General features: G+C 45.4%; 2 protein-coding genes across 3 annotated transcripts in view; one reads left to right on the forward strand and one right to left on the reverse strand.

Moving 5' to 3' along the window:
* The window catches only part of dre4 (SPT16 homolog, facilitates chromatin remodeling subunit dre4), a 181650-nt gene extending 178114 nt beyond the window's left edge, over positions 1 to 3536 (reverse strand). For both annotated transcript variants that reach the window (XM_075702440.1, XM_075702448.1), the window contains exons 1-2: positions 3386 to 3536; positions 1778 to 1879 (exon numbers count right to left, since the gene is read on the reverse strand). In XM_075702440.1, coding sequence (XP_075558555.1) covers positions 1778 to 1879; positions 3386 to 3454 — 171 coding nt within the window. In that variant the 5' untranslated portion in view covers positions 3455 to 3536. The remainder of the gene's footprint in view (positions 1 to 1777; positions 1880 to 3385) is intronic.
* A 223-nt stretch (positions 3537 to 3759) lies between these two features.
* The window catches only part of Nhe1 (Na[+]/H[+] hydrogen exchanger 1), a 69340-nt gene continuing 60156 nt past the window's right edge, over positions 3760 to 12943 (forward strand). The window contains exons 1-3 of the mRNA XM_075702465.1: positions 3760 to 4321; positions 7131 to 7294; positions 8815 to 8895. Of these exons, the coding sequence (XP_075558580.1) occupies positions 4119 to 4321; positions 7131 to 7294; positions 8815 to 8895 (448 nt within the window). The 5' untranslated portion in view covers positions 3760 to 4118. The remainder of the gene's footprint in view (positions 4322 to 7130; positions 7295 to 8814; positions 8896 to 12943) is intronic.

Raw genomic sequence — 12943 nt, forward strand, 5'->3', positions numbered from 1 at the left:
TTCAAGTAACAGGCCCCAGATGGCCACCTGTGCCATCTAACACATTTGGGGCAACTTGCAGTTATTTGTTTACCTCGCATACCTTTGAGTTCTCATGTTACTGTAAAAAATATTGCTGCAAAGGTGTTAATGATTATTTTAAGAAGTACTTAACAGTTACACATGAATAACATGCGAGCAAGATTAGGTCAGCAAATCTGGCTCACATTTTATTCATCTGGTTATGTGCCGATGCAGATGCAACAAGCTTTCCTTATACTGACTTGACACCACTGTAAACATGTAGGCAAAAAAGCAGTTGTTAACTTGAGTTGAACGTCACGATGAAGTCAACCCCTTTAAGGACAAGACAAGTAACCTCCCCAAAAATTTTTCCATCTATATGCATCAGAAACAGGCTCAATGAATGAAAAGAAAGTATTTTGCAGAATCTTTTTTTGCAGTAAGGGGGCAACAGGCAGAAAGCTGTAAGTGCACTTCACCCGAAGCCATCTATGGCTTCCTTAGGAACTTATGCAGACATCTCTGGTCATATGTGGACCATGGGTGCACATTGCATTCACTGTACATAATGTACGCAATACCACTGCAGCCAAAGATTTTGCATCACTGTCTCCTCTGACCGTGCATTGAAAAAAAAAAAGTAAGTTATATGCCAAACTTTCTTTTCGTCCTGTGTTCCTGCTCTAACCCAACAAATGACGCTTGCTACCTGTCATTCAGTGTTGGCCGAATACATAACTAGGAACTCTGTACTTAATACCAAAACTTAATAAGAAAAAAAATTTTTCTGGTGCAGCACCAGTAGGCAACACTCGTCCATGCAGGGTTAAAGGACAGTAAAGGTAAACATTTAAGCATTGCAAAAGTGTCAGACTAGTGCTGCACATTCTCCTAAAGCATCACTTCTTCAAGAACCAAATTTTCATAAGCAAGAAAATGATGCAACTGTAAGATAGGATAAGCACTATCACTGTGGGAACATGGTAGCAATTCTTTGACATACAACAATGTCCATATTTATGATTGGTAAATAGTATGCAAGCATGCTACAAGTTGACATGGCTTGTTTTAATAGAATTTTTCTACAGAACAACTCAGTTACATCTCTACACCACTCAGAACTATCTGCAAGTGTGTGGCACACTATCTAGACTTCCGACTCAAGCAGGTGGTGCAAGTTGGCGGAGCATTTACCTCAGATTGCAAGTGCACTGCAGGATTCCCATGCTCCAAGAGCATGAACAAGACACCCTAGCAGTACTTCAGACTGCTATTTCACAATATGCATTCACCATTCAGCGTTTTCATTTGTCACTCTAATGTAAACTCCATTTCCTCATGCCAGTCTTTTTCACTAAACAGCAGCCTTCACTTATACACTTTTAGCTAACCATCAGTGGCAGGTGGTGGGGTTTAACATGCACCAACATACACCCTCTAATTCACTGCAAGCAATTTTAATTGCAAGGTAAGAGCGTGGATCTTTCAGTCACAATTTTCTCCCCAACTCACACCTCTTGACCTAAAACAAATGCTACAGGAATTTTTAAATAATTTCAGTCACGATTGCCTGTTCTTGTCTTTGGTGTCTTAGCAAATACTGTAATAAAACGAAGCTCACACAAAATGGGTTATTTGTTTCTCCATACATCTAGAGGTTGTAGCTGATTGGCTAGTGCATACACAATGAAATCAATACACTAAGATCACAGAAGAAGCAATGATGACCAAACCCACTACTTTGATGTCCTTCAAAGCCACTGCATACTCTCACCTGTATAGCTGTGGACTTGCTGTACACAATCTCTTCATCAACTCCGACAGCAGAAACAAGGGCATCCATTTTGCCCAAGGAGGCATAATTGTCATCAGGTTTCTGCACGTAATAAAGTAAAGTGAGTTTTGTCTGCTAGTTACCCCTCTGCCACAGCGTACAGTAACGGGTAGCCACAGAAGGAAAAGCAAGATACGGCTGTCAACATATTATAATGAACCTTACAATTATATGAAAGGTGTTATGCGGCAGATTAAAAACTGAAGCTAGCTTAAAAAGGGAAAAATTACATAACCTCCTTCACTTGAGTCAGGATGCCTTAAAAAAAAAAAGGGAACAAATTAACCAACTCAAAAGGACTTGTCAATGGGCAAGTTGATGCGGTTACTATACATCCTCTTTAGAACCACAAACACACACAAGACAACACAACACACAAATGTTTACGTGTGTGTTGTGTCCAGCTTTTCATGGTGTTAAAAACAATTACAAATGTAGCTGTTGCAGAAAACATACTACTGGTTAAAATGTGTACGGTGGCTGCAGATTCCTCTTTTACAGCAGAGGAAAGCTTTCAGGACTACGGACACAGCCTCAGTCAATGTGCATAATATTAATTTGTACTTCTTGATGACCCAATACTTCCATTAGTATAAAATCTCAATATCGTGAGACCTTTATGCTCAATATTATATGCGAAAGGCTTCAGAAGTGCAAGAAAAGAGTTCAGAACAGTATCTTGATGAAGCGTATGAAGCAACAATAGTAAATGCAGCTGAATTGAAATCATAACTTTACGGATTCGGAATTTTAACAAGTGGCTGAACTACACAAACTGACAAGGTGCCTGAAGCGTGACTTGACACTAGAACACAAGTACAAATCTACACGCAAGTGAGGAGCGTGCATTTTCAACGAGCGATCTCCGCCGAGCGGCCGACAGCAATCGAATGCATTACGCAGCAAGAGCCCGACAGCGGAGCACTAATTTAGGGACCAAAAACCGCCAGGTTTTTCGCTTTTCTGAATACGTAAAGATATTGGCATAAGAAATCACTACGTTGTTACCAGCAGCGAAGGAAATGTGTTGCGTCGATCACGCTGAAGTCATTCGACATTGTTCTGCGCTAAATGAAGCTACTAGTACCGCAATTTTTCACACGGTGCGCTTTTGTAACGCTGTGCCGCTTTACGTGCACCTTCATGGCACGCGAAGTTAATGTACTGCTGTCATGACAAGTGTGGCATAAACAACAGCGCAGTCCCAAGTCCGCACAAGCTTTCTTTCTGTCGCCTCCTACAACGAAGGTTACAGCACACACTGCTAAAAGGCGACGGCACGTGTCTTTACTCAGGAGTCGAGACCCTACCTAGCCAAATTCATTCCCTAAGACAATACTCGCGTTTTCAAGGTGAATGACAGTTGTTGCGTGCTAACAGCTTTTAATGCTAAGTAATAAAATGATCTGCTTGAGTTTCTGCAGCTCCCATTACTTGATGCAGATACGAACGCGAACAATGTACCCGGCTCATTCACAGCGTATTAGAGCAATTACACGTAAGATAAAACTGCGTGCGAAGAGGAGCAATAAATAAATGTATGCGTACCTTCCATGCGGCGTACAAACGTCGTATCCGCCGGTAAAAGGTATCTTTATTCACAGTCAAACTTGCCATTTCGCGTGAACAACCACCAGCAAATGGCGGTATTCTTCGGTTGCGAATGGCGCGAGCATTGGCGCGAGCGGGCGCGAGAATGGAACGGTCGTTCTGCCGCTAGTGGCGCTATCTGAGGTAAGAATTTCATAACATAATAAAATCTTGTACGTATTAAAAAATAAAAATATCTGAACATTTAATTAGTATTTATTAATAAGGTTGATACACACAAACAATAAAAACGCTGCAGGAACGTTTATGTTCTTAGCCATCATAATCCTACCTTGTCCAAGCATGTCCAAGCCAACACAAGCTGAGCCGATTCCGTGCGGCACACGCAGACGCTTCAGCTGAGTACACTCTACATGACTCTACTTGTGCTTCGAGGTTTGCTGAAGTAGGAGCGGTAGAAACGGAGCACTGACAGCTGTTGGAGCGGTTATCGATTTACTCGTTAAAGTTCATATTATACATCACGTTCGCGCTCCGTAACCTGTACGTGCCCCTCAGCTCATCCTACAAAGCTGCTACCGATGTGCTGCTTGTGTCGGTGGTGTCCGAGCTGTTACAGATTTTCTGCTATTCACAAAGTCCAAGGCTCTCCTGAGGTGTTAAATATGGGTTGAGTGCGAGCACCACAGTACTTTCAAGGGTGAAAAAAGCCGCAAGAAAACGACCTTGCATGTTCGTCGTCAGTCATCGAAGAGATGTGTGGCTTCAAATGAGACCCCGTACCATGACTCCTCAAAAAATTGTGATGACTGTTCTAGTCTCACTATGGCTTGCATCTGTTTGCGAGTCAGCATTTGAAAAATCTACACGAACATCGACTCAGGTGTCAGCTGTGCAGGTATCGAACAGTTCGTCGAACGCAGCGGTCAACATGTAAGCTGACTTATCATGAACATGTCGACTCCTTTACGATGTTTGCTTGTTGACTCCAGACATGCAGCGAATTTCGTGTTACTTTAACCAATTGTTAACGTTATGAGACGGCTACGAAACGAAAGGCTGAGTGAAGCGTAAACATGTTTGTAGCTGTTAGCAAAGCGCATTTGCTAAGCACGAGGTCGTGGGTTCGATTCCCGGCAGCACTTCGGTGGGGGCAGAATGCAATAACACTAGTGTACCGTGCATTGGGTGCGCGTTAAAAAAAGCCCCATGTAGTCAATATTAATCCGGAGTCCCCCACTACGGCGTGAATCATAATCGGACAGTACTCGTTGAACGTAAAACACCACAATTTAATGATTTCTTAATGTAGCATCACATTTAACCTAATCAAATCTTGTGACGGTCTAATAATGCGTGCAGATCAGTATGCAGCCTGTATAAGTTGTGTGGTGGACTTCACAAGCGATCGAAATGTGCTTCATTTTGTAGAGAGACGTACTTGCTGCAGCTTGGCATGATTCTTATTTTTGTTCATAACACTTAGTACGAGGGGCGTTCATAAAGTTTGTAATATCTATACGCCACCAGCTCAGCATAGATCTCCTCGGACTTGTGTCCCATGGAGTGCAGAAAGCGGGTTGCTGCCCGTGCTTTCTCGATGTGTGTCGCCTTATTGTTTTGATGTGCAAGCGTTGTGTCACGGCACATAAAGTGCAATTTTTATATTCCGCTAAAACTAGAGAGACATGCGCTCATTTTGATGCCTGTCGTGTATGCATGTTCCAAATTTATGATACCGATAGTACAAACTTTGTGAATGCTCATGTGTAAACAGTTGATCTTTATGTGATAACTGGACTGCAGAAGGAACATCTGTTGGGCTAGTTGGTCTAGCATTGTAAATTTCAAATACAGCGAAAAAAATACACATAAAGAAGACACGAAAGACGTGGTCAAGCGCTACTACCAACTGTTTTAGAAGCATTCCTTTTCCGAAAAAATTTAACTATCTGTGTAAGCGAAGCATCTATTCATTTGCACCGTGCCAAGCTGGACTTCTTGAATTCTGCTATCTAAAGCAGGCCGCAGTTTTGTTCGCCTTTTTACTTTTTTAGTTATGTTTATCACCTTCACATGGAAAATGGGCGTGGAACTTGTGCGATGCTCACTTTATAAAATCGGAGTGCGTGTCGATTGGAATAAACAGTTGGTAGTAGCGTTTGTCCACGTCTATCGTGTCTCCTTTATGTGTATGTGTATTTTTTGCGGCGCTGTATTTGGAATTTACAATAACTACTGATTAAAGGAGCGTGAGTTTGTTTCATTTTTTGTGTCTATTTTATTACGTTTCTTTCACATGAAGTAAACAACTTTTGCAAATATGCCTCTCACACTCAGGCTCTAGCTTTCGGGCTTGATGCTTGCCAAGGAGTAAGGACTCCTGCTGTGCTGTCATAACTGAACTCTAGATAACTAGCACAATGAGCTAGGCATTCTAGCAACATACATTTGAATTCTTCAGCAGTGCTTCCTAATGTACTTCACTAAGCTTTTCTTTCTTGAAAGGCATTAAACTTGTCTAAGGACTGTGGGCTCTGTGATTACAGCAGCAGAGAAACAGTACAGACTTAAGATCAACTTATTTTACTGTGACACTCCCCTTACCCCATACGAGGCATGTAAAAACTCTTTAAGTGAGTAATAATAAATAGGTTGCTGCCCTTATATGTATCTTGCTTTGAGATGTTTATCTTGTTACAGTGGGCATGACCTTGCATGAAGTAAAGAGCTTGTCAGTTGCCTTTGTTTTTTATGTCTGCGTGAAGTAATGCTTAGGCAATATGCTTTGGATATTTATATTGTAAATCCTTGACATGTCTAATGTCAGTTTCCATCATGATTGTGTTCCAGTTTGGAGAAGAAAAAGGGCAGGACACATGCAGACAATTGCCGATTTCTATAGTCATAATTTTTCATGTGTATTCTCAAACAATTGAATAATTCACAGCCTTTGTACCTCGCTAAGTAATTAAAATGGGATGATCGGCCAGCATAGCGGCCAGTTCCTGTTGCGCCACTGGTGATTGCTGGGGGGCCGTATTCAGTCATAGTGCATCACAAAAGCTCTTGCTTTCATTGTATACAATGATGCATCCACTCAATGTCCTCTGCACCCACTGGTGGCACAAAAAGCGCCAGTCACCATGCAGGTCGATTATCACGTTTGAGTCACTGTGCACTGTACAAAGGGCTGCATTGTTAAAGGGAACACTTGAGTGCGGAGTATGTCTGGATTTTCTTCTCTTGCAACAATACAAATCGCTAGATTTTCAGCAGATAAATTGTGGTTGGTGGTTGTGTCTCCTTTCGACACACTTGTGCAATGCACTGATATTGCTTCAGCGGCGACTTGCAGCTAGGAGGCCAGCAAAGTGAGAGCCGCACATTGGAGTGTTTCCTCTAACAGCTGACCACGCAATAGATGTTTCAGATCTAGTGCATTATTAATAGTTTGTTGCAGGGTAGATAGCTGGGTTAGTTGTTATGGATGCATAAGTCACATCAGTGCGTGAACTGACGGCCACGCAAAAAAGGACGCAGGATGAGCACTCGTCTTGTGTCCTTTTTGTGCTGCCATTGTTTCATGTCCTGGTTCAAATATTAGTTTGTTGCACTAGCTCAAAGCCAACTGGACAGCTTTCATGTCTGGAATGTCAATGTGGCAGCTAAAAGTCTTGTATTGTCTGTCATGGCTCGTCTTACTAGCCAGATGTTTGCATTTTTCTAAATTTCACTGCAGAACAATGTCGATATCCAATGGAACAGACAGCAATGTTTCAACAGTTGCTGTGACAGCATCAGTCCTTCCTGCCCAGCCAGCAGAACCAGTTCTTCCACAGAAGGAATCTGCTGAAGAAGAGCACCACTCCAGCATGACTATATTCTTTGCTCTCAGTGTTATAGGTGTGTTAGTGCAGAATTTCAGCTGTGTGCTTTGAGTGTTAGTTTGTGTGCTTATAGCATATCTAGGCATATGTACACTCGGCCACCAAATATTGCGGACCATGAAATCTGAGAAAAAGCTGAATACCTCTGCAACCTCACAATGCAGTCTAGTATTCGCATTTTGGGACTTGACTAGGTAATGCTAACAAAGTTGTCGTATACAGTTTTTCTCGCTACTGCTACAGGCTGCTCAGGAATTAAATGTTTTCTGAGATCCCCTATTCCTTAAACTTTTCGGGCGGGGTGTAACTGTGCATGTCAGCGATGCAACAGATTGATGTGTGCATGCGTGTTTTACATAGTAAAAAATACTCTTGCTTGCGTGTTTCCTAGTGAAATTAAGGCTGTCAGTAGGATGGCCTTTCTTCTTTTACTATTCCCTGCTGGGTCTCCACTGGCAATGGCAAAACTTTTCTATTGTGACCATCAGTTAGTGTGATTTCTAGATTAGCCATTAACCCTCATATTCAGAAATGCATGCTGGCTGTAAGAAATTCATTAAAGACAGTGAATGCGAGAAAGCCACCTCTAGACTGAAGTAAAGATTGTGCTTCAATATGTTCCGTTGCAATTCCCAAAAGGAGAAATTTATTGAGCGATATGTCCTCACTTGAGTGCCTTCATTCTGATGCTAAGAGTTAGTGATTATTAATTTCTTAAGCTTAGTATTTCTGATGGGAATTACTTATTGAAGTGCTGTGGCCACTTCAGCTGAGGAGGGCCATCTGCCTTCTGGAGTCGGGGCAGGGTGTCGAAAGACAGAAGTGAAACTAAAGTGGTACATAGTGCTGCATGATGTCCAACATGTTACTTTTACCAATACTAGGTCTTTTATGAGCGAGAAAATAAAAAAAAATGTAGCACCCTGTAAGCTCTGCCACTGTCAAAGTGCGATATTGGCTCGCATGACTTAACATGGCCCATTTATAAATGTTAAACTGTAGTCAACTTCTGATAATGAAAGAAAAAGTTCATTATATTGCATTTCCATGTAAAGAATAGAATATGAGGTGTGGCCTGGTTTATTGGACTTTCCTACATAAGAATTCACTTATGCTACTTCTCCATGCAGCTCTGTCACTGCTATTTGAAGGAGTGGTGCCCACATTATGCAAACCTCTGCTTTAATGCAATCGGCTGTTCCCAGCAGAGCATGACCTCGAGGATTGTGGAGCAGTTATATAGGAGACCCTGTTCATTGCAGGCAATTTGAATTATGGAAAAGTTGTGCGGCCTTTTCAGTCATGATTTTCTACATGGCTGTGAATCAAATCTATCCATAAAACAAATGTCATGTTTACAGCAGGGTGATGCAATATTCTGGACTGATTCGTTGTTTTACCTTTAGTGTCCCTTTTATAATTTGGGAGTAAGACTACCAGTACTACTAGTATGTAGATATCTGCCTTTTCAACAGAGCAAGAAAAAAAAACGCTTTGTTTTTAATGAATTGCTAACATATAAACTTTCTTTTTCAGCGGTGTGCATATTGATGATTCACTTTTTGATCCAGGCCAACTTCGAATTCCTTCCTGAAAGTGTTGTTGTTGTACTCATTGGTAAGCACTCATCACAGTGATTGCTTCACACAAAACTTTACAAATTGAGGACAAAGCATGTACCAGCATTAGTCATTGCTCGTAATAGAAAAGCAATAATAATATTTGGGGTTTTACGTGCCAAAACCACTTTCTGATTATGAGGCACGCCGTAGTGGAGGACTCCGGAAATTTTGACCACCTGGGGTTCTTTAACGTGCACCTAAATCTAAGCACACGGGTGTTTTCGCATTTCGCCCCCATCGAAATGCGGCCGCCGTGGCCGGGATTCGATCCCGCGACCTCGTGCTCAGCAGCCCAACACCATAGCCACTGAGCCACCACGGCGGGTTAATAGAAAAGCAGTACAGTCAATTATGCATGTGCATATTTATCACATTCCATTTGTGTTGCTTTACTCTGTGCCATTCTGCAAAAACAGTTGTGCAGGCTACTATTATTGTTTTACTAGGTACTTAGTTACATGACTGCAAATGTAACTTGAAAGAGACATCACAATTCATGATGGTGTCACATGACATATTTCCTAACTAGCATCTGAATTGCATGTAAAACAAGCCTAATCTAGTGATATATTGTTACGTGTAGCTGACGTACGAGTCTACAATATATTTACACGTAGACAAGCGGTGGCAATGATGGCGACGCTATATCAAGCGGTGGCCACGTCGTCTTCCTTCTCCTCAGTGCAGCCACACTGTGGCGGCTGTTCCGTAGCATCACCCCCGGCAGTAGAAGCGCCGTCCCGGTGCTTAATCTACACATCCGCGGCGAAAGGTGCGTGATATGGCTTTAGTCTCGCCACGTGAACGATGTCACTTGCAGCCGACGATGACGCTGAGAGGCTGGCGGGGATGACTTCATACGTGACATCGGTCACTTGTCGCACCACACGGTATGGGCCAGTGTAGCGGGACAGCAGCTTTTCGGAAAGGCCCACACGTCGAATGGGGGACCAGAGAAGCACCAGAGAACCCGGAGTAAATTGTACGTCGCGATGGTGGCAATCATAGCGGCGTCTCTGGTGCTCCTGTGAGGCCTCGAGACGGGTGCGGGCGAGCTGGCGCGCGTGGTCGGCGTGTGCGATCGCGTCGCGGGCGTATTCAGTGGTTGAACGTGTGGCCGAGGGCAACAATGTGTCCAAGGGCAACGCGGGTTCTCGGCCATATAGGAGATAGAATGGTGAATAGCCGGCGGTGTCGTGACGCGATGAATTATACGCGAACGTCACATATGGTAAGTGAAGATCCCAGTCGTGGTGGTCGGTCGCGACGTACTTGGATAGCATGTCGGTGATGGTCCGGTTGAGGCGCTCCGTGAGGCCGTTGGTCTGTGGGTGGTAGGACGTGCTGAACTTGTGCTTAGTCGAGCAGGAGCGGAGGATGTCCTCGACGACTGCCGACAGAAAGCTGCGGCCACGGTCAGTGAGTAATTGGCGCGGGGCACCGTGCACTAAAATGATGTCATAGAGCAGAAAGTCAGCAACGTCAGTAGCACAACTTGTCGGGAGGGCTCTGGTGATTGCGTACCGCGTAGCATAATCAGTAGCGACGGCGACCCATTTATTTCCGGAGCCCGAGAGAGGGAACGGTCCAAGAAGGTCTAGACCAACACGGAAAAAGGGTTCCGGTGGGATGTCGATCGGCTGAAGACATCCAGCTGGAGGTGTGGAGGGCTTCTTCCGGCGCTGACAGGGCTCACAAGCGGCAACGTAGCGCCGCACGGAGCGAGCGAGACCCGGCCAAAAGAAGCGACGGCGTACACGGTCGTATGTGCGCGAGACGCCCAAGTGTCCAGCCACGGGAGCGTCGTGAAGTTGTTGGAGGACAGTCGACCGCAAGTGGGATGGAATTACGAGCAGAAGGTCACGGCCGTGTGGATCGAGATTGCGGCGGTATAGTGTCCCTTCCTTAAGGAGAAACATCCGGAGAGAGGCGTCGCCAGGCGTTGACTCCAGATGGTCGATGAGGGCTCGTAAGGAAGGATCGCGGCGTTGCTCATCGCCGATTTCGAGCAAATTGGACACAGAGAAAACGCAAGTGATGGTGTCCGCATCAGCCGGGTCGTCGACGGGGTAGCGGGACAAACAATCGGCATCCTGGTGCAAGCGTCCCGTCTTGTATACCACGGAGAAGGTATATTCTTGCAGGCGTAACGCCCAGCGAGCGAGTCGTCCCGTGGGGTCCTTGAGCGAGGATAGCCAGCAGAGCGCGTGGTGATCAGTGATGACACAGAAGGGGCGTCCGTACAAGTATGGGCGAAACTTGGCAACAGCCCACACAAGAGCGAGGCACTCGCGCTCTGTGATTGAATAATTGCGCTCGGCGGGTGAGAGAAGTCGGCTGGCATAGGCTATAACGCGATCATGTCCACGCTGGTGTTGTGCTAATACTGCTCCTATGCCGTGACCACTGGCATCAGTTCGAACTTCCGTTGAAGCAGACGGGTCAAAATGGGCCAGAATTGGAGGCGTGGTAAGGAGAGTAGTGAGCTGCGAAAAAGATGCGGCATGGGCAGGTCCCCAAGAAAAGAGGGCGTCTTTCTTCAAGAGGTCGGTAAGGGGACGGGCGATGGTCGCAAAATCCTTCACAAAGCGTCGGAAATAAGAGCACAGCCCTACGAAACTACGAACGTCCTTGGTAGACTTCGGAACAGGAAAGTTCGTAACGGCGCGAATCTTGTCCGGGTCAGGTCGCACGCCTCTGGCGTCCACGAGGTGTCCAAGGACGGTGATTTGGCGGCGAGCGAAGTGACATTTTGACGAGTTCAACTGGAGACCGGCGCGGCGGAACACGTCAAGAATCGCTGAAAGGCGGTCTAGATGCGTGTCAAATGTGGGTGAGTAAACGATGACGTCGTCCAGATAGCACAAACAGGTGGACCACTTGAACCCCTGAAGCAAAGAGTCCATCATTCGTTCGAAGGTGGCGGGCGCGTTACAGAGACCGAAAGGCATCACCTTGAACTGATAAAGGCCGTCAGGGGTAACAAAAGCAGTCTTCTCTCTGTCCATGTCGTCGACGGATATCTGCCAGTATCCGGACCGTAAGTCGATAGAAGAAAAATAAGTGGCACCGTACAGGCAGTCTAGAGCGTCATCAATACGTGGCAAAGGGTACACGTCCTTTTTTGTGATTTTGTTCAGGTGGCGATAATCTACACAAAAACGCCACGTTCCATCCTTCTTTTTGACAAGTACGACGGGAGAAGCCCAGGGACTACAGGAAGGCTCGATAATGTCCTTTGCAAGCATCTTTTGGACTTCCTGTTGGATAACAGCTCGTTCTGACGCAGAAACACGATATGGACGACGGTGAATAGGGTTCGCATCGCCAGTGTTTATGCGATGGGTCACGACGGACGTTTGACCTAAGGGTCGATTGTCAAAGTCAAAAATGTCGCGATAGCCTTCAAGAACGCGGCAAAGGGCTGCAGCTTGAGCAGGTGTAAGGTCAGAGGAGACCATCTTCTTCATGTCGACGTCAGTACTGTGCGACGACGTCACGGTATGGGCTGAGCTGTAACGATCTTCCACTGTGAATGGCTCGACTTCATCATCCTGCAAAGCGCGAATTATAGCCAAGGAGATCCCCTGAGGCAGAACTTGCGCGGTTAGCGCGAAATTGACGAGTGGAAGGCAGGTGCGGTTACCAGTAATTTTCAGCACAGTGTGCGGCACGATAACACCATGTGTAAGCATAACGGCCGGAATTGGTGCGGCCACGTAATTGCCGTCAGGTACCGCTGGTGAGGCCAACAAGTCAACGTGTGTCATAGAGTGAGGTGGTAGGCGAATAAAATCTATGCAGCTCAGATGGCTGGGAGGCGGGTCCACAGGGTCGGCAAGAAGAGGCAAGTCAAGGCGAAGTGAGCCGGCCGAACAGTCAATGAGGGCAGAATGATGGGCAAGAAAATCCAGACCGAGAATGAGTTCGTGAGGGCAATGCTCGATGACGGTGAAGAGAACGACGGTGTGTCTCTCAGCAATGGTGAGTCGGGCAGAGCACATGCCAACAATAGCGACAGTCCCTCCGTCGGCGACTTGTAC

The sequence above is a fragment of the Dermacentor variabilis genome, chromosome 1 (assembly GCF_050947875.1).
Source record: "Dermacentor variabilis isolate Ectoservices chromosome 1, ASM5094787v1, whole genome shotgun sequence".
In the NCBI taxonomy this organism is placed as follows: domain Eukaryota; kingdom Metazoa; phylum Arthropoda; class Arachnida; order Ixodida; family Ixodidae; genus Dermacentor; species Dermacentor variabilis.